Genomic DNA, 21,633 nt, shown 5'->3' with positions numbered 1-21,633 from the left:
CAATGAAACTGGACTATACCCCCTAGAATAAAATAAATATCTATGAATCCATGCTGATGTGAAGAATAAATGGATGACTAAATAAATGTAAGAGAAGGGACAGCTCTACCTTACAAAAATTCCATTAACAAATGTAAAAGGAGGAAAACAGAAAATTACCATTAAGAACATTACAGTAATAATTGTTGTAGGCAAGATTCACCAATTGAGGCTAAAATTAGTGGGTGAAAGTTTGAAGATAAACAGGATATCTGCATAGTTTTAAAGTATATTCACCAGAGGTTCCTCAAAAAATTAAAAATAGAACCACCATATGATCCAGCAATCACATTATCGAGTATTTACTCAAAGAATATGAAAACACTAATTTGAAAGGATATATGCACCCCTATGTTTATCACAGCATTGTTTACAATAGCCAAATTAATGGAAGCAGTCCAAGTGTTCATCAATAGATGAATGGATAAAGAAGAGGTGGTGGAATATCATTCAGAGAAATGAATGAAATCTTGCCATTTGCAACAACATGGAAGGAGCTAGAGAGTATAATGCTAAGTGAAATAAGTCAGTCAGAGAAAGACAAATACCATGTAATTTCACTCATATGTGGAATTTAAGAAACAAAACAAATGAACAAAAGGTAAAAAAGAGAGATAAACCAAAAAAACCAGACCCTTAACTATAAAGAACAGACAGATGGTTACAAGGTGGGGGAGGGGGATGGATGAAAGAGGTGATGTGGATTAAGAAGTGCACTTGTGATGAGCACCGGGTGATGTAACGAAATGCTGAATCACTATATTGTACACCTGAAACTAATGTAGCATTGTATGTTAACTATAATGAAATTAAAGTAATAATAATAAAAACTATGCCCACCACTATATTTATTAATTATGAAAAGAAAAATCTCCACTTACAGTGGAGAAAACTGGCCCAAACCATATAGCCAAGTGGTCAATATTAACATCGTCAGTAATAAGCTATACCACCTTCACACACCCCTGATCGGATGCACTAAGAAGGGCATTCTTGCAAAAAAATTTCTTGCCAAAATTCCATCACCTCAGTCTAATTATGAGAAATCAGAAAAATATAAATTGTGGGATGTTCTACCAAATAACTGACCACTATTCTTCAAAACTGTTAAGATCATGAAAGACAAAGTAAAACTAAGGAACTGTTCCAGATTGGAAGAGACTAAGTAGACTCCACAACTAGATGTAATGTGGGATCCTAGAATGGACCCTGGAAAAATAAAATGACATTATTGGGAAAACTGATGAAATCCATAGTCTGTAACTCACTTAATACTAGTGTATCCAAATTAATGTCTTCGTTTTTATCATTGTACCATGGCTATGTTAGATGTTAGCATGGGGGGAAGCTCGGTAAAGGCATTACATAGAATGCTAATGTTTTTGCAACATTTCTGAAATCTAAAATTAAATTCAAAATAAAAAGTAAGAAAAGAGACATTCTGAGGGAAAATTATTGCCAACCTAGAATGTTATACCTAAGCAAACTATCAATCAATCATGCAGATGGAATAATGACATTTTCAGACAAGTAAGGTCTCATGAACCTTTTCTCAGGAGGCTATGAGTAGTTGTGCTCCCTCAAGAGGATAGACCAAAATGAAGACACAGGATTGCAGGTAGCATGGAATTCAACACTAGAGGGTAGCAAAGGAGTTTCCAGAACAACAGCTATGCAGAGGCGTCCATAGCAACCTGTATAGCTGGAAGCAAGAGAACGAATGGTTCCCAGCAGGCTGTCTCAAGCCATCAGACAAAAGAAACTAACAGTTGACCTTATGCTTGATTGTATCAGTGAAGTTTTCAGTATTGACAGTTTAGGTTGTCTTATTGATAAGTATGTGGAAAACCAAGCAAACAAATATGCAAAGAAGGGCAATTATCAAAAGGTTGCACTGAAAAGAAATGTAACCATAGTATATTAAATGGCCCAGTTGTGAACAATTTTTTTTTCATATTCACAACAATGTGCATACCAACTATTCATTTAACCAAACTATCTATATTGGGAATACGGGGGAAGGGATATATGTGTGGGGGTGGAAATGGGGGACAGTGCAAGAGAGTTAAATTCTTATCTTCCAAGGTAAGAAAAAAATAGGTTGTGTCTAAAGTTGAAAAATCAAGAAACAGCAACAGAAACATGGGGGAAGAAAGCAGGGAAAACATCAGAACACACAGCTAAAACAGTTGTTGTCTTGGGTAAGGCAGATCCTCACCTGGCTGCTCCAGGGGCTCTCACTCCCTCAGTGCTTTTGTTGGTGCACATTTGTCAGAGCATAAAGGTTCACCACCCTTAGCCATGGAAGAGTTACTTGGTCGCCATGTTGCCCTTCTGCTGCCTGCTCCCTCCACACTCCTCGGGAACACTCTGGGTGGCGTCCTGGTTCTCTGGCTCAGGGAGCCTGTGAGCATCTTGAAGAGCTTCCCAGGAGAGAACTGTTGTGAAAAACAATCACTAGACAGTGAAGATGTGAAGACACAGGAGAATCCTCTCTCCTCGCCTGTTGCCCTAGGATGGCTCAGCTACTAGGCAGACAGGAATGTAGCAGAAAGCCAGGGCTGAATGGAATTAGGACTGGGAAGATGGGCCAACCGGGGCTGTTCCCCCCACCCACACACACACTTTTTTTTTCCTTTCAGACTTACCTTCAAGAGTTTCCCAGGACTTCTGGGTTCCCTGGAGCATCTCTGCAACAAAATGCTGCTGTAGCAATGGTCAGAAGAAACCCTTTAGCCCTTTCCTATGTACCACAGGTGAGCATGGTGGTACTATTGGCCCCAGTTCTTCACTCCTTTCTCCACCCACTCCCTTACTATAGCCTCATCATGGATGGAGTGTCCTTTCGCGGGCACTTTGAGCTTGGCCATGTGACCTTCTTTGGCCAATGGCTGGTAGTAGACGTGATACAGCAGGGATGGAAGTGTTTTGCACACTGGGACTTCTCTCTTCTGCTTCTGCTGGCACCATCAGAAGAACAAGCTTTGGTTAGTCTGCTGTCTAAGGAGGACAGGATGAGAGACATGTAGAGCAAAGCCACCAATGTGGTCCAGGGACCTGATGTGAGAGGCACAGCCACTCAGCCATTGCAGCCGGAGCAGAGTTGACCAGCTGAGCCCAATTCAGATCAGCCAAATCCCAGACAACACACAGAGCTCTGAAGACAAATGCTTATTGTTGCATTGAACTGAGGAGACTTTTGTGGGTTTTTTTTTTTTTTTTTTCTTTTTTTTACCCCTTGGCGCTAGCTGACTAACACAGGCACTGAACTGTTTTATATCAAGATTTCACAAGCTTATAAAATAATGCTCAGGGATGGTATTCCAAGTATGAGTCAGGAAAACAGCTTAAATCATTTATGAGCTAAGGAAAGGAGTTATAGCTTCAGAAAGGTATGGCAGATGGCAAAGATATCCTACCTTACTTAAGCGTATTATTTACCCTTTAAACCCAAGAGAGTCCAACATAAATGCAGTCATGTCAAGGGAATATGCCCCCCTGGAGGTGGAGGGGGAGAGCACAGTGACATTGGCTACTTCTCAGTTGTGTAAAATTGCACTTTAAAATTCTGACATTCCTTGGTCTTCCAATTTCACATGTTCTTGGGGTGTCCCTGGCCACAAAACTCTTTCCCATCCTGGCGATGTTTTGTTGATCCAATGTGAACGCAAGGATTAGATGGTGTGCTGAGGGCAGGTTTTAGAAAGAGGCGAAGAGCAGGCAATGGAATTCAGAGGCCAGAGATCCTGGGATGGACTCAAAGCAGAGACTCCAGTATGATGATCACAAAGCAGAGAGGAAGAAACCATCATGAAGCAGAGGGGGAAATGCACCTTGGTTGGACAGGACCCGCTGGGACCTAATCACACCCAGGCCCATAACAAGCATCCCCATCCAGGCAGCAGTGTTGGCTCTTCTTGGACCAGGGCTGACAGGTGGGAGAGACTGGGTGGTGAGAATCCTGTGTGGGACTATGGACAGGAGGAAAACCAGAGAGGAAGGACAGGTATATTTGAGGGCTGTGGTCTACAACTGGTTTGGATTTAAGAAAAAACAAAAATGGAGTAAGACATTTTCAGACTGCCAGCCAGGATAGCCAGGGCTAAAGTCTTCCAAATCAGGAATGAGGCTGTATGAGACCTGCTCACCTAATAAAAGGTTCCTGCCAGGCCCAGGGCATTCCAAGCAGAAGTCAGGGAGCACAGGATAAGGAACCAGAAGGGAAGAAAGCAGGAAAAACAAGCAGATCACTCTCCAATGGGATCCCAGCTCGAAGGTGAACTGCACCCTCTGGGTGTCGATCTGAGTGGGCAGTGAAGATGGGAAGACACAGGAGAATCCTCTCTCCTCTCCTGTTGCCCTAGGATGGCTATTAGGCAAACAGGAACGTGGCAGAGTGCCAGGGCTGAGTGGGATTAGGACTGGGGAGATGGGCCAACCGGGGCTGGCTCATGATGGGATGAGCTCAGGTCCACTTTGGGGAGGGATCGGTATCCTAGGAGATGCCATCTGGGGTGGAATACGGCCATGAGTCAAGACAGCTGACAGCTCTCAGGAGGTAGCTATGCTTCCCAAAGTGGGTTCTGTGGAGCTCTAATCTGAAGGACAGGAAGTGCTGTTGACTTGAAAAGAGGCCTCCGTGGTCCAACAAACTTGGGAAATCCTGGGTTCGATGAAATTAAACAGGTTTTTCCACTAGAGGACATCTCAGAGCTCTTAATATGATGATGGGAATCACCGATCTTAGAGACTGATCACAACCATGGAACTCTTTCTACACAGAATATGACATTGAACTAGTGAGTTATGGACAACAACCACTTTCAGCATGGGGGCCGGGAAGGAACCGGGGGCCAGTACTCACAGGGAAAGGACCTGGTTCCTTGTATGTCGGCACCAACACCACCACTGACCGCCAAGGTCCTCTTCACTGGCTAGGTCTACTTAGACTTTCAGGGTCAACAGGCAAATGAGCTGAGGCTCGAGACAGATTCTGCCCACCCCCCAGGGAAATGGCTCACTAAACAAAGAAAAGCAGGGAGTGATCCAGTGAAAATGTATGTAGGCACCCAGCTGGGAGGCTGGAACCCAGTGGGCCCACAGATCCATGGTGTGAAACACCAGGATCACACCGACAGCAGCCCCTCCCCATCAGCTGGAGACCTCGTGGCTCACGGAGGCATGCCTGGGCTCCAGAGATGCTGGGGCAGCCGTGGAGAGGACAAGCCCAGGGGGTCCAGCTCAGCTGCTCCAGGTAAAATGCAGGAGAGCATGACTTGGATCGACTTGGATCGTAGCTCTCGCCCACTCCCTCACTGCAGAAAGCTCGGTCACTTCATTGTTCCCATCTCTCCAGGTCTCTCATGGTGCTGATACCATTCTATCCAAGTGCTGGTGAAAAAACCCTCTTCCCTGAAGCACAGACAGAATGTTTCCTTGGAAAGGAAACAGATGCCAAGGACAAGGCATCACAAAAGCATTTGTAGCACCAAATAGTTGTACCAGGGAACTCAAATCCAGGTTCGGAGGGTCCGATTGACAAAGCATCTGGGCACACAGCCTTTTCCATTTTTACCTTTTTTCTCTCTCTGATGTACCTGCTCAGAAGCCCCAGGTTTGAGCACTTGGTGAGTTTAATAAGTTGGTTCCGAGATTGTCTCTCGTGTGAGGGCAGCAGCAGTGTCATATATTTAGGGCCTGGCCCTGGACACATACAAAGCCAAATAAATGTGTGAGTTTTTTTTTTTTCTTTTTGAGAGAGCGGGCGCAACTGAGTGAGGGGGGAGTGGGAGAGACAGAGAGAGAAGCCAGGGCTCACCCAAAGCAGGGCTCAAGCTCACCTGAAGCAGGACTTGAACTCAGGAACCGTGAGAACATGAGCCGAAGTCAGATGCTTGACCGACTGGGCCAGCCAGGCTCCCGACCATGTGAGCTTTCATTTGGATGAGAACAGTTTATTGCGTATTTGATTAGACATCCTCACAGCTGTATGTGCCAAGGACCACGATTCTCAGTTTGGGGATAAGGAGAGAAGTTAAACATCTTGCCTGAATCCCGACACTGGTGAGCAGCACAAGTGGGTTCTAACTCAGCACGGCTGGTGGCAAAGCCAGGACAGCCCAGCTTCAGGTTCCACCTGTGCACGTCCTGTGGCATCGGGTGATCGCTCACCTTTCTCCACCAGGTTCTTCCGTACGAGGAAGATAGATGATAGTTGCTGACCACAGAGTTCACGGGATCATCGTGAGGATCCAATAACACAGTGCACGGAGAAGTGCTTTGAAATGGAATGAGTATGCACTCAGGGCGTTAATAATATCCAGTTGCTTTCCTAGATACCAAACAACCCGGGCATCCCAAAGGTATCGTGGACTCCAGCTCGTGCTTCCTGACTGGCTAGGAAAAGGAAAAAGGCAAAGACATGCAAGAAAACATACATGGTTTCTGAAGTGAAGACCCCTGTACCAGGAGCCTGAAAGCCCACAGGAAGTTAAGGAAGAGACCCCACAAGTGGGAGGCTTTGAACTTAAACCTTGGAAGAGCTGAATCCCCGAGGCCTCACCTTTGCTTCCTACCCCCACCCAAACCTGCTAACGGCCCCAGACACTAAAAATACCCTGGCCACCTGCTGCCCAGGGAGGCAGTAAATCACAGGTCCTCGAGCACCAGAATCCAGGCCAGGCCCGGCCTAACACGACCAATGGCAGCTGACAAGGCCCCACAGGTAAGTGCACTTCTTCCCACGCAGGCTGTTATCATTAGCTTGTCCACTGCTCAGTTGGGAGGACGGTGCCCCGAGGAAGTGGAGATGATGTTGAAGGGTTCTTGGGCCAGGGGTGCTAACTGGATGTGCAGTGATCAGGGAGAAGTGTGTCATGGGGAGGGGCTCCCAGGGAAAGGGGAGCAGCTCCTGTGGTGAGTGGCAGCTGCTATATGACATAAAATAAACTCATCTCCCCCAAATCCACAGATCACACCCTCAACTGCTGTCCTATTACTCTGGGGCCACCAGATGTCACTGTTACAGGGAGCATGGATATTTGTGGTCCGGTCCTGGGACAGGCACTGAATTTACGAAGACAGTTCAAATCGTGGGCGCTCATGGGGACACCAGTGACACCCATGTCTTGCTTCCAGTTCTTAAGTTCTCACTAGTGAGATCATGTCCGCAGGTACCACTATCAGTCCAATCCCCAAAATGTAATAAAAAAAATGCCAAAAATTTGTTCGCCTTTTACTGTTAGTACAGTACCATGAATCAGAAATGAGAAGCCAAACAAAATGTTTAATTTACTTTTTACTGAAATGCATCATCAACAAACACATTTGCAGGGAGCAAGTAGTGTGCTATCCTGTGGTGTTGCTCAAATTTGGAAAAGTGGGGGCCCCCGAGTGTCCTCTACTTTGTCACCCCTCTCCCTAAAAAACACACTGCATTATATAAGTTAATTGCTGTCACCTGACCTCTTGGTCCAACCAGTGAGAAGTACTAACAGGACAATACAAAACACAAAGCCAAACAATGAAATTGAGAGACGACTCAAGTTTAATGAATAGACTCAGATGATCAGAAAGGCATTTTAGGCCAAATTTTTTAGATCATAAAAAAATAAGCAAAGTTGAATAACTTCATAACTTATAAGCTCTGGGAATATGTCTAACACTGCTGGAATAGGAAGAACACTGGGTCCTACCTCACTTAAAAGCTATGTGGCCTTGGGCAGTTATCTAAGCCCTCTTGAGCCTCCTTGGGTGGACCTCTCCGAGGCTCCCTTAAGCAGTACAAGAATCTAGGCTTCTAAGTGTGGCCTCGAGGCCCCTGTGCAGTTGTGAAGGTGGATGTCAAAAATAACAATACAAGGCCACCCAGGGTCACTTAAGGGACACAGACAAGGGCTGCAAGAATTCAGTCTTTGCCTCTGACTGTAAAGGGACTGAGGAAGGCTTCTGGAAGGGAAGGGATTAAACACGTAGGACGTAATACTGCAGCAGGCTCAGCACAGTTGATCCCTCCCTTGAAGAGCTGGGATGTGGCCAATCAAATATTTTAAGATGTCAACTTGATCTGTGTCAACATAAGCATCAACGGAAACTAGTTTCCAAAAATAAATGATAACTGCTACCTATCAACCTCTGTAAGTGCATGGATTTCTCAAGAATGGGGCCATGTTCTGTAATACTATCCACAGCTGGTTCTGTAGGACCGCTGCTTCTTGATGATCAGCTGAGGGCAAGGGAGAGAGAGGAAGGAAGGGGTGTGAACGCCCTACTTCAAAGGTTGAAGTCTCCCCAAAATGTTAATACATGCACAGACAAGAGCTTGAGAAACAGAAACTAAATTTGTAATAGTGGTTCTTCCTGATGATACTGGGCATGTTTGTTTTCTTTTTGCTTATCTGAATTTTCCATTTCTCAGCAATGAAAATGTATCAGTTGTGTAATACATTTTTTATGCAAATACATTTGGGAAGGGTAATACATCACACTAGGATCAATTATTGATACCTTAAGATTAATTAATGGATGCGATTTGTTTCCTACAATGAAGTGGTGATGGGAAATGGATTTTGTTAGGTCTGGGGTCTGTGTCAAGCAATGGAAAGGGGGAAGGGAAGGTGTAGAGATTCTAAAAGGGCAGTAGGTGGAGAAGCCTCACAGTTAGCTCACATTATGCTTAGGCCTGCCAGGCCCTCCCTGTTACCTCACAGGCATTGTGATTAATTAACTAAAATTAAAGATAGCGACAGTTTACCTTGTTCATGCAAGCCTTGCCCAATTATTCTCTTTATATATGATTTATCCTTAGATTCAAACTCTAGCTTCCATAACAAACAAGAAAAGGTTCGTGGATTTTAATAATTAAAAAGAAAAAAATTTTTAATGTTTATTTATGTTTGAGAGACAGAGAGAGACAGAGAGTGAGCAGGGGAGGGGCAGGGAGAGAGGGAAACACAGAATCCCAAGCAGGCTCCAGGCTCCGAGCCGTCAGCACAGAGCCCGATGTGGGGCTTGAACTCACGGACCGCGAGATCATGACCTGAGCGAAGTCGGATGCTAAACCAACTGAGCCACCCAGGCGCCCCCAATACTAATTTTAAAATAAACAAAGGATACTTCCCCAAACTTTTTGCATTTTGTCTTCAATCAAACCTGTCTCTGACAAAGTATTATTTTACAATTTCATACTCTGCAATCTGTGGACCTTTCCTGGAGCCCTGGTGCTAGGACTCCAGGAGTTGTAGAGCTAACATAATTAAATGCAAGGAAACGATCACTTACACCGTGAATTTAGATTGGTTATGCAGATCATCTGCCTCAACGTTACCTGGAAAGGAAGAATCTGCAAAGGAAATTTACAGTGTAAATAATATTGGGGAATATTTATATATTCCTCCAAGCCTGTCTTGTGTGCTTGGCTCCCAGGGAACAAATGTGAAGGGATGGAAGGAGGGGTGGAGGGGAGTATGCAAGTAAGTGATCCCTAAGGCCCCAAGCAAAATTTAGACATCTGTTTGTTTATTTATTTAGGGAGGGGAGGGGGAGCGAGAAAATCCAAAGAAGACTCCATGCTCAGCATGGAGCCCGGCACAGGGCTCGATCCAACGACCCTGGGATCATGACCTGAGCCGAAATCAAGAGTGGGTTGCTCAACCAACGGAGCCACCCAGGTGCCTCCAAAATTTAGACTTTTAAAGTAAATTTGAACTATCACCCCAAGTAGTTGGAGATACTGAGGCTTGAAGGAACAATGTTGAAGATAGTGACTTCTTTAATTGAATCTGAGATACCATTAATTATAAGATGCCTCATACTTTGATAGAAAAAAAAAACCCACTTCCAAAGAACCGAGGCACGGCAACCGTAAAATGCATTCTAATTTTTAAAATATTAAAATATGGAGGAAAAAATCTATCTTAGCACCAGTGAAACACAGTATTGCCTTGGCACCTTGCCCCCACCTCTCTCTGATGAGGAGAAGGGCTTCTATCAGGATATGTTAGACTTTCACACTGAGACACCATTTCTCGCCAACTCACTTAACTGTTAAAACATTGAGATCTGTCCTTCTTTGGCAGCAGCGGGTATCTGTACTCCAAGTTCCTGTCAAAGTCTGTAATCCCCATTTCTCTCCCATTCAGCACTCAGCAAAAACTGTTGAGAGACATCATGTTTTCAGGACTGCCTGCAGGGTTGCGGCCCATCCATTTTCCCCCACTCTGTTCACCCTTGGATTGAGCCAGATCAGCAGAGAGCAAAGTTCCGGAAACAACTAGGTAATCCCTCATGGAAAGGCTTTTACAGACTCTCCCTCTGGCATCCTGCCTTCTGCCCACATCGGGGACACTGTTAGAAACAGCCTGTTACACTGAATCTGTTGTCAAGGACACAGTGTCCTCTTCATGAGGGTCCACTGAAGACATTTTCCAGGTCTTCATACCAGGGATTTTTAAAAATAAACTTTTAAGGAGTGCCTGGGTGGTTCAGTCGGTTGAGTGTCGGACTCTCGATTTCAGCTCAGGTCATGATCCCAAGAACGTGGGATTAAGCCCCACACTGGGCTTTGCACCAAGCGTGGAGCCTGCTTCAGATTCTCTCTCTCTCCCTCTGTCTCTCTCCCCCACTCATAGTCTCCGTCTCTCTCTAAAATAAAAAAAAAGTTTCTAAAAATAGTTTTTTAAAATCGAAGCAGAACATATATAGAGAGAAGTGTACCATTTGTAAGTGTACAGCTGAATGATCAGATTTATAACCACCATGCAAATGAAAAATAAATAGACCAACAACATCTCAGAAATCCTCTCATGACTTCTCCCTATCAGTACATCCAACTGTCTTCCCCAAGGGCAACCTTTATCCTGTTTTCTTTTTCCTTTTTCTTTTTTGTTTTAAGTTTACTTAGTAGAGGGACACAGAGAATACCAGGCAGGTTCCTTGTGGTGTCAGCACAGAACCGTGAGATTGTGACCTGAGCAGAAATCAAGAGTCTGATGCTTAACTAACTGAGCCTATCCTGTTTTCTAACACCACAGTTTTACCTGGTTTGGGACCTTATATAAACAAAATCATACAATACATATTCTTTTAGTCTGGCTTCTTTTGTTCATCATTGTAAAATTCATCTGCATTGTCGTAACACTAGTTGTTAATTTGCATTGGTTTCTAGTCCGCCGTGTGTCTGTATTACAATATATTCATTTAAGGTGTTTCCAGCTTGGGGTTATTAAATGAATAATGCTGCCATTCTGGTGCATATAGTAAGCACTTCTGGGAGGTGTATACCTAAGAGTCAGATTACTGGGTTCTAAGCGCGTACACGTCCAGTTTTAATAGTTATTTCTAAACAGTTTTCCACTTTATGTTCCCACCGGCGCTGCATGAGAGTTCTTGTTCCACCTCGTCACCAACACTCCTCATTGTCAGTCTTTTTACTTTTAGCATTTTGTTTATTTATTTTTGAGAGAGAGACAAGAGCATGAGTGGGGGAAGGGCAGAGAGAGAGAGAGAGAGAGAGAGACACAGAATCTGAAGCAGGATCCAGGCTCTGAGCTCTCAGAACAGAGCCTGATGCACAGAGCCCGACACAGGGCTTGAACCCACAAACTGTGAGATCATGACCTGAGCTGAAGTCGAACGCTTAACCAACTGAGCCACCTAGGTGCCCCACTTTTACCATTGTGATAGGTGTGGAGGAACACCTTATTGTGGTTTCCTAAATTCTCATCTGTATATTCTCTTTCATGAAGTAGTTATTCAAATATTTTGTTAAGGGGTGCCTGGGTGGCTCAGTCGGTTAAGTGTCTGACTTCGGCTCAGGTCATGATCTCATGGCTCGTGGGTTCGAGCCCTGCGTCCGGCTCTGTGCTTACAGCTCAGAGCCTGGAGCCTGCTTGGGATTCTGTCTCCTTCTCTCTCTGCCCACCCCCGCTTGAGCTCCGTCTCTCTCTCTCAAAAATGAATAAATATTTAAAAAATTAAAAAACAAAAACCCACAAAAAACATAAATATTTTGTTAACTTTCGATTTGATTTTCTAATCGACTGACAGGAGTTCTTTATTCAGGATGGGTCCTTTGTCAGTAGTATGTACTGCAAATACCTTCTACCTTCTGGGTTCCTTTTCTACTCTCTTAGTGGTGACCTGATGAACAGAGTACTTTTAGTGCAGTCAAACTTATTGCAGCTTTTTGTATCCTTTTGTGTCACCTGTCTGTGTGAAACTTGGTCCATTTCTAATCTACTCACAGGGTTCTGCTACTATCATATCTGTTGGCTTCACAAATTTGATAAAGGACAAATGTAAAATAGGAGAATTCATTTCATGTCTGGTCTCACTTTGGTAACCGAAAGATAAGTGAGAGGATTAAAAGCTGAGGCAAGTGATGAGTCACTAAATTCTATTTCTGAAATTATTATCACACTATATGTTAACTAACTTGGATTTATTTACATTTTTAAAAAAGCTGAGGCAACAATAGGTTCTTGGAATAAAAAATTAATATAATATGCTCTATAGCATTTTATGATAATTGGCTTTAATAATGTGGAACAATTAATAGAGCCATAAAAGTGTATAATTAAAGATGTTATTATTACAAGTTAAAATTTACTCTCTGTTCCCCATATTGTCATTTAATTGAAAAACAAAAACAAAAACAAAAACAAAGACTTGCCACCTTGCAATCAATTTGAAATAAGCTGCTGAGGAACAACACTATAAAAGGAAAGTATACACTGGAATGCATTACATTTTGGCCAAACAAGAAGGTTTGATCCATTCTGGCTTATAAAGCAAGAAATCAGTGTTTGTGATTTTGAAAAGTCACTGAAACTTTTTACTGGTTCCTTTGTAATACATTTTCTTGAGTTCCACCCATGACTGACACAGTAACAGTCCTGGGATCAGAACCCACACACTATTGAAAAATACCAGATAGACCCCAAAGTAGAGCCAACTGTCGGTGTTGAGGTTAGGGCTTCCCATAAGCCAGTCCGGGAAGAAGGTCATCCACCCGCCATATAATTCACACACGCACAGGGTAATCTGTAGGAAATGCCTGTTAGAGAGAAAGAAACACGGGATGAAGCTGCCAGCTCAGCCCAGCCTGTCACCCTGAATCCTGACATCTTTTCTTAAATGGCAGCATTAACACCGTCTTCCAGCAGAAGACCTCTCTGAAGTTGGACCTCAGGTTTCCCACAGTGCTCCTTCAATGGGGCAAGTCAATCTAATTCATGGGAGATCCATGCTTTCTCTGGAGAAGCAATACTGCCCTTCCTAGAAGATTAGGTATCCTGTTCCACTCTTAGGAAGATTTATGGAGGTCACATCTCACCCAGCAAAGAGAGACCTAGATGCGAATCTTGCTACAAGCCACAATTTTACTGGCTGTAAAAGGGGATAGTAATAACAGTTCCTTCCTCAAGGAATATGGTGGAGAGTAAACGAGATATGTGGATATGTAAGTACTCAACAATGCAGATATTATAGATGGTTCAAGTACTAAACAAATGGGTGCAGGTAGTAAATCTACAACCAAGATCATAGAGACAAAGATATATCAAGACACCAGGAAGAAATTTAATTTTTCCTGCCAACTATCTAAGTAAAATTGGGTGGGAGGAAAGTGGACTAAATGACCTTAGAGGTTTCGTTCAAACCTGAAATTCTGTGACGAAGCTTTAAAAAATACTTCTTTGATTCAAGACGCTAAAAAGTTGAATGCAATTGTGCCTATTTGACATTGTTTTGGGAATCATCCCCAGGATAGCATCCTATTTGCCCAAGTCACTTTGTCTGAAAGAAGGAAAGGAATGGAAAGGGTAGGAGGGAGGGAAGAGAGTTGAAAGTCTCAGAGTCTGACTGACAGTGGTTAATCTTCCACCTTTCTCCTCCCTTTCCTCTCTCCTGCCTTCCTCACACCCTCCACAACCTGTTTCTGAAAAGATTTATCCTGCATATCTAATTCCAAATTAAGAGAATTTACTTGGTGTAAAGTGAAATAGGAGTTTTCTTTCTTTTTTTTTTTTAAGGTTTTTTTTATTTTTGAGACAGACAGTGAGAGTGGGGCAGGGGCAGAGAAAGAGGGGAGGGACAGAAGATCTGAAGTGGATTCTGGATGCGGCCCAAGCTCACGAATGGCAAGATCATGACCTGAGCTGAAGTCGGAGGCTCAACCGACTGAGCCAACCAGGCGCCCCTGGAATAGGAGTTTTCAAGATTTGGGGGGCGATTGGGAAAGGGTTGGAGGCATTACCCTTTACTTTCCAAAATATTGGTGAAAAATCATCCAATGCTCTTCACACTTCCTTCCTCGTAGAATGACTACATGGTCCCTACAATCCTATTTCCTATAGTTTTTATTTTGAATCATCTGAAATTATCCTGGTGGCACCACGCTTCCTATCTAATATTGAACAATTTTCATTTCTAATCTAACAAATGAATGTGGTCCTAATCTACTCCAAATGCCATGTAGGCATTGAGACAGCTAATGTTTCTCCTCTCTTCAGCAGGCCAGGAGAAGAGCACTTACCGATAATATTTCTCTTTGACTATGGCATAAATGAGGACCAATGCCAGAGACCCATCCAAGACAACAGTCAGAATTTCCAAAGACACAATGGTTGGGTCAAAATAAAGCCATCTTGCATCAGCTTTGCCATATTCTTTCCCTAAAAGTGAAATACATTTTGTTACTCATCTGGCAACTATTTTTATGACAGTCAGTGAAAATGACCTTTTTTCCCCTAACGAGGAGACAAAAAGAGAAACTGTCACTCCCTACGCTGCCCATAATGCCTTAGTGGAAGGCAAGAGGAGAACGGAGGCTGAAACGCATTTACCGCACAAGTACTAATAACAATATCTTGGTATATTTGTAAAAGGATTTCATTCCCAAAGTGCTTGCATACATGTGCCCTTTTCACCCCTGCTATCATTACTATAAGCAACAGAATTCTGAATTAATTCAACACAGCCAGATTTTGCAAAGACCATCTCTAATAATTAGCTTGTTAACTGTGTTACAGTTCCTTACTTCAAAATTCCCATATAAAGTCTGTAGGTATAATCTAGATGTGGGAAAATTATTATTAAGGAAATGTTTATTAAAAAAACATGTGTTTATTAATAATTGAAGAGAAATTGAGCCCTGTACTGGCAGTGGGGAGGTTCGGGGGGAGGAGGGTGGAATGGTAATGACACAGAGAATGAATCCCACATGGACAAACGGGATGTTTCAGTCCAGACAGGAGTCACTAACAACAGCCACCACAAAGGCCTCAAATGTGTTCACCAGGGAGTGGGCATGCCCTAAAAGATCTTTCCAGACCCCATTATCAGGATTGTTTCTTCTAGAAAGAATGAGGTGAGAAAGTCTTTTTAGAGCAGGACTGGGAGCCATGCACTGGGAGAGCCAACCCACCCTTCCTTCCTTCCTCTCTGTTTCCCTCTCTCCCTCCTTCCCTCTCTCCCTCTTCCCTTTTTTTAATTTATCAAACTAATACATGCCAGTCCTAAGATCTCAAATGATCAGAGTAAAAAAAATCAAAGTCTCGGGGCACCTGGGTGGCTCAGCTGGTTAAGCGTCTGACATCAGCTCAGGTCATGATCCAATCCCACAGTTGGTGGGTTCGAGTCCTACATCAGGCTCTGTGCTGACAGCTCAGAACCTGGAGCCTGCTTTGGATTCTCTCTCTGCCCCTTCCCCAGCTCACACTCTGTCTCTCTCTCTCAAAAATAAACATTAAAAAAAATATTTTTAAATGAAAGTCTCACCTCTTCTCTCCTTTCAATATTATTCTCACATTATTTAGACAAGGTATGAATCATCAAATATTAGCTACATAATCGGGATTGGTGAAGCAGCAGGACAAAGCTCTAGTCTCTATTAATGGCCCAAGGTAGGATCCCTCAGGGCTAGGGACAACAGGTTCTAATGAAAGGCTGTCTTGGCAGAAAGAAAGGCCAATAAACAGGATTAGTCATTTAATGAGATAACACACAGACACAAGCTGAGCAGAGACTCTGAAAGGCCAGACAGGGCCAGCAGGACAGGCAGAGCTTTCCTGCTAGTCCTTAGCCGACCGCCAGCCCAGGAATGAACTGAAAAACAACATACTAGTGAAAGGAAGCTTTTCCTGTAAATCTAAACACAGACACAATACCTGAAGTGTTCCCTCTAGTGCACCCCAAGTCTAAGGAAGTGTCACTTAAGAAAAATGTCAGTGCTTTAGGAACTAAGAGATTAGTAGTTGTTTAGACACTCAAAAATAACACCATTCGTTCATTCTTTAATTCAACAAATCTTCTGGAGCATATGGAAGGTTCTGTGCTGGGCCTGGGGAAGGTAGCATCAGCTAGGGCCTAGGGCACAGGTGGCCCGCTGGAAGCTCCCGTTCCATGAGGTTGGACCCTGTCATAAGTGATGGCAACTGAGCATGGGACATGGAGGAAGTGACACTTTAAGCCAGATGAGGGAGGTGAGGTGTTTTGATCACTTCCTCTTCCCCCCGTTGGTGAGGGAAGGAGTCCCACCCTCGGGTTATAGGGATGGCCACACAAGACAGGTCGCACTGGATAGATGAGGTTGATGGCAATTTACTAGTCACACACACTCACAGCCTGGGGAGAGATGACACTGCACCACACAGGGCTGCACGGGGGGGCCACAGGAGCCAGCTCTGCAGTAACGACAATGGGGTGGCCCCTGGTTCCTGAGGCAAGATGGGATTGGCTTCCTCCAATAATTTGGGGGGCTGGCAAGGAAGTGAAGCCCACTTGCTCCTCAGGGACCCGTAGGCACCATGCCTGGTCCCTGTGACAAGGAGGGTCGCTTGGCTAGGGGACCTCACATGAGGAAGCAGAGTGGGGTTCCTCTTATGGTTAGGCCATGTGAGTCCCTCCAGATTTTATCAGATGTCAAGGCACACATAATAACGGATTTTAATCTCGGGCCTTACACCACAAGAGGTGACCCATGAACTGGGTGAAGGAGAGGGTGCTTCAGGGAGGAGCACGCGCGCCACAAAGGCCTGGAATGGAGGGAACACAGTGTGTCTAAAATCACATTTAGTTCAGCAGAGCTGAAGGAGACTGTGTGTGTGTGTGTGTGTGTGTGTGTGTGTGTGTGTGTGTGTATGCCTGCCTGCACGCGCGTGGATGGGGCCCGGGGTCACTGCTGGAGAGGAAGGTGGTCCCAGCGCATCAAGCCTCTGGCATCTCCTCCTCTGCCACCTAACTCTGGTCATTTTTTCTGCTGGTTAAACACCTAGAAAGCAAAAGGGCAAACAGAGTGTTAGTAAGCCTGATGATGTGATTAGTATCATTTATTCTGTGACTGACTGCCAGGCTCAGGCAGAAGTTTAGAGGGAAAGACACGCTGGGGCTGGAGTAGGATCCCAGTCCCTGAGCCACAGCTGGGCCCTTCACCCCAGAGTGATTAGGAGAGGGTGAGGGGTGACAAAGACTGTGTTCTTGACCAAGTTTGAGTTGGGGTCCTCTGAGCCCTCTCCTCAACAAGGCCCCCCGTCCAGGGCTCTGTCCTTGGCTCGCTTAGTCCAGTTTTAGCCAAGAATCCTACTAGGTCACGACAGCAAAAATCCCCCTTTCTTGGTATCTGCTCGCTTCCCCCACCACCAGTTTTGTTGAGATGTAACTGACAAGCAGCACTGGGTAGGTATAAGGTGTGCAACACATTGACTTGGTTTACATCTGTTGTGAAATGACTGCAATGAGTTTAGTGAACATCCATTACTTTACACAGATACAAAAAAAAAAATAAGAAAAAGAGGTGCTTTCTTCCTGATGATGAGAGCTCTTTGGATCCACTCTCTTGAAAACTTATAGCAGTGGTAACTAGAGTCATTATGTGGTACATTACATCCTCAGTACTCCTCTATCTTGTAACTAGAGGTTTGCACTTCTTTTTTTTTTTTAATTTTTTTTTTTTTTTCAAGTTTTATTTATTTTTGGGACAGAGAGAGACAGAGCATGAACGGGGGAGGGGCAGAGAGAGGGAGACACAGAATTGGAAACAGGCTCCAGGCTCTGAGCCATCAGCCCAGAGCCCGACGCGGGGCTCGAACTCACGGACCGCGAGATCGTGACCTGGCTGAAGTCGGACGCTTAACCGACTGCGCCACCCAGGCGCCCCGAGGTTTGCACTTCTTAATCACCTTTATCCAATTCCCTCAATCTCCACACCCCACAAATCTGATCTCTTTTTCTAGGAGTTTCAGTTTTGTTTTTGCCTTTTTTTTTTAATTAGGATTCCACACATAAGTGAGATTATATAGTATTTGTCTTTCTCTGTCTGGCTTGTTTCGCTTAGCACAATGCCCTCAAGGTACAACCATGTTGTCACAATGGCAGAATTTTTTGATTTTTTATGGCTAAATAGTATTCCACTGCATGCACACGTACACACACACACACACACACACACACACACCACACACACTTTATCCATTCATTCATCAATGGATACTTAGGTTGTTTCCATGCCTTTGCTACTGTGAATAATGCTACCGTGAACATGGGGGTGCAGATACTTGATCACTCTTGATAACTGATCAAATTCCTCATCTACACCCTGTATGTCATATCACCCTGGCCTGCCTGCAGCAAGAATCCTGTTGAGTCAGTCTATTAAGAACCCTCCTTGGGGCGCCTGGGTGGCTCAGTCGGTTAAGCGTCCGACTTCAGCTCAGGTCACGATCTCACGGTCCGTGAGTTCGAGCCCCGTGTCGGGCTCTGGGCTGATGATGGCCCAGAGCCTGGAGCCTGCTTCCGATTCTGTGTCTCCCTCTCTCTCTGACCCTCCCCCGTTCATGCTCTGTCTCTCTCTGTCCCAAAAATATATAAACGTTGAAAAAAAAAAAATTAAAAAAAAAAAAAAAAAAAAGAACCCTCCAAACCTCAATGTTTCTTCTTAGTAATTTTCCATCCACTGACCCCACCTGCTTCTTGGCTATAAAGCTCCACCTTCCTGGGGCGCCTGGGTGGCTCAGTTGTTTGGGTGTCCAACTTCAGCTCAGGTCATGATCTCACAGTTTGTGAGTTCGAACCCTGAGTCAGGCTCTGTGCTGACAGCTTGCTCAGAGCCTGGAGCCTGCTCCAGATTGTCTCCCTCTCTCTCTGCCCCTGCCCCACTCACACTCTGTCTCTGTCTCTCTCAAAAATAAATAAACATTAAAAAAAAGGTCCACCTTCCTTGCTGTATTTGGAGTTGAGCCCGATCTTTCTCCCCTGCTACAAGCCCCCACTGTAGTAGTACCTCCTAAATAAATTCTTCTTTATCATCTTTAACCAGTGGCATGAATCATTCTCCTTTAACAGGGTCCACATAATGCTTATAAGCCAGCTCTACATCCTTGTGAATCTAAGGATAGTCTACTGATCCACATCTGGGAGGCCTTACCCTAGACCCTCTGAATCAGAATCTGTATTTTAACAAGAGCCCAAGGCAATCTGGTGCACTTTAAAGTCTGAGAAGTACTACTTTAATCTATTGGATTTTCCTTTTCTCAAGAATAAAGGACCCCACCATTAAATGGGCTTTCACTTTTTTTAAGGCAAAAAATGTAAACTGAAGATGACTGATAAAAATCATGTTAGACATTTGCATTTCATGGGACTAAGTCAAATCTGGGCTGTTCACTTGCTCTGATGCCAGGCCAGACAGCCAGGGTGGAGGACAATGACTTAGGCTGGGGTCTTTCAGCCTTCGGGCCTCCCAGGCAATTCCCAAGCACAGTTTAATCTGGCCAACTCATCACATTACACACACAAAGGTGCACAAGCAGCATTTCACTCCTAAAGTGGGGATCAGGCTCCCTGAGCTACCATTGGCTAGGACCTGGCAGGCATCAAAGATGACACATGGTTTGCTTTGAGAAGCACTAACTATAGCTCTCTCAATTCTCCAGAAGTTTCCTAACACAAGTGATGAACCGGAGTCCCAACACAGATCCTGGCTGGAGGATCTGATTTCAGAATCATGGAAGAAATGAGACAAATGACGCAGAATTTCAGAAGCAAAATCTGAAAGAAGTTACCTTGCACAAGGCAGTTCTGTAATAGTGGCAAAGGACTCTGTTGTTACATGGCTCACTTGTCAAAATTGACACAGTACATGAGAGGAAGTCGATACTAACTGATGGAACGTCAACTGATTTACAGTAAGCATGAAGAAGATAGGGAAAACCAGTTAATAGCTCTGCAGAGCAGCAGGAGTTTTGGAAATTATCTACAAGACTACAGATACATATATATAATAAACTGAGAGCTGATATTAAAAATATGGGAAACACCCAGTTTAAATACTGCAAACTCTTCAGTCTGCACTAAGAATATTTTTTAGTATACAGCTTTATTGAGATATAATTCATGTGTCATACAAGGCACCCATCTGAAGTGTCCAATTCAATGGGTTTCGGTACACTCACAGATTTGAATCATCACAATGAAATTTTTCAAACATTTCATTAACCCCTCCCCCCCGCAAAGAAACCCATACCCATTATCAGTCATTCATTCTTCACCCCCCTCCTCTGGCACCCCTTCTCCGCATGGTTCTAGGCAACCACTAACCTATAATCTGTGTCTTTAGATTCACCTATTCTGGACATTTCACATAAATGAAATCATACAATTTGTGCTACAGGTACTCATTTAATGGACAGCCACACTTGCAATTAATCTCCTCAAACGTTTCAAATGCAAACATTTTAAATTACTCACACAATGAAGCAATCAAGCCTTCGGAATCTGCGATGTTTCCTACGAAAGACAAGTAGACAAAAGGGCCTTCCTGGAGAGAAAATGAAAACATGCTCTAATTCAGCATCACAACCACAGGATGGCACCGGAGATACACGGCTTCACATGGCCACGTCCCCAGGAGCCCACCTCCTGGTCTGCTCCCTCTGAACATGGTACCTGCAAGCACCTACACAAGCCAGTGGGGTGTGATCCTAGAGACTGATGCCCAGGCCTTGCAGACAGAGGGAATGTTTATATAATAAATGCTGTTTTTCAATGATTGGCATTATAAATTTAGAGGTGTGTTCTTATGGGAAAAAATAAGTTGAAAATTTTGCACAAGGAAAGAGTTTAAATGTTATATTAAACAGGCTAAATTCTGGATGATTCCAAAAATTTTGTACCTTTGAGAGGTACCTCACAGCAGTTCATTTTGTCTTGTCTCAAAAAAAAAAAAAAAAAAAAAATCCAAGATCTCTCTTAACAAAAGTGGTATTCACCTATCTGTATCAGACCTGAAATAATTCTTTTTCCTGCACATAGGGCAAATTTAGGAAAATTAAAACGCTTACAGGCTACATTTTAAATTTTAGTTAAGGGGCGCCTGGGTGGCGCAGTCGGTTAAGCGTCCGACTTCAGCCAGGTCACGATCTCGCGGTCCGTGAGTTCGAGCCCCGCGTCGGGCTCTGGGCTGATGGCTCAGAGTCTGGAGCCTGTTTCCGATTCTGTGTCTCCCTCTCTCTCTGCCCCTCCCCCGCTCATGCTCTGTCTCTCTCTGTCCCAAAAATAAATAAACGTTGAAAAAAAAAAATTAAAAAAATAAAAAATAAA

At 44.0% G+C, this 21,633-nt stretch overlaps 2 protein-coding genes across 5 annotated transcripts in view; both read right to left on the bottom strand.

Moving 5' to 3' along the window:
* The window catches only part of RCBTB1 (RCC1 and BTB domain containing protein 1), a 99,168-nt gene extending 92,984 nt beyond the window's left edge, over positions 1 to 6,184 (bottom strand). For all 3 annotated transcript variants that reach the window (XM_045475563.1, XM_045475544.1, XM_045475557.1), the window contains exons 1-2: positions 2,688 to 6,184; positions 2,258 to 2,477 (exon numbers count right to left, since the gene is read on the bottom strand). The gene's annotated coding sequence lies outside the window, so the exon portion shown is untranslated. The remainder of the gene's footprint in view (positions 1 to 2,257; positions 2,478 to 2,687) is intronic.
* Positions 6,185 to 12,549: 6,365 nt separating this feature from the next.
* EBPL (EBP like) overlaps positions 12,550 to 21,633 on the bottom strand; it is a 34,763-nt gene continuing 25,679 nt past the window's right edge. The window contains exons 2-4 of one of the 2 annotated variants that reach the window (XM_045475720.1): positions 20,782 to 20,851; positions 14,573 to 14,711; positions 12,550 to 13,093 (exon numbers count right to left, since the gene is read on the bottom strand). In XM_045475720.1, the coding sequence (XP_045331676.1) occupies positions 12,859 to 13,093; positions 14,573 to 14,711; positions 20,782 to 20,851 (444 nt within the window). In that variant the 3' untranslated portion in view covers positions 12,550 to 12,858. Of the gene's footprint in view, positions 13,094 to 14,572; positions 14,712 to 20,781; positions 20,852 to 21,633 lie in introns of those variants that run through there. The other variant, XM_045475748.1, reaches the window with a different exon arrangement.

Source organism: Leopardus geoffroyi, chromosome A1 (assembly GCF_018350155.1).
Source record: "Leopardus geoffroyi isolate Oge1 chromosome A1, O.geoffroyi_Oge1_pat1.0, whole genome shotgun sequence".
Lineage (NCBI taxonomy): Eukaryota > Metazoa > Chordata > Mammalia > Carnivora > Felidae > Leopardus > Leopardus geoffroyi.
The sequence above is the reverse complement of the archived record's forward strand: the minus strand, read 5'-3'. Positions and strand labels throughout refer to the sequence as shown.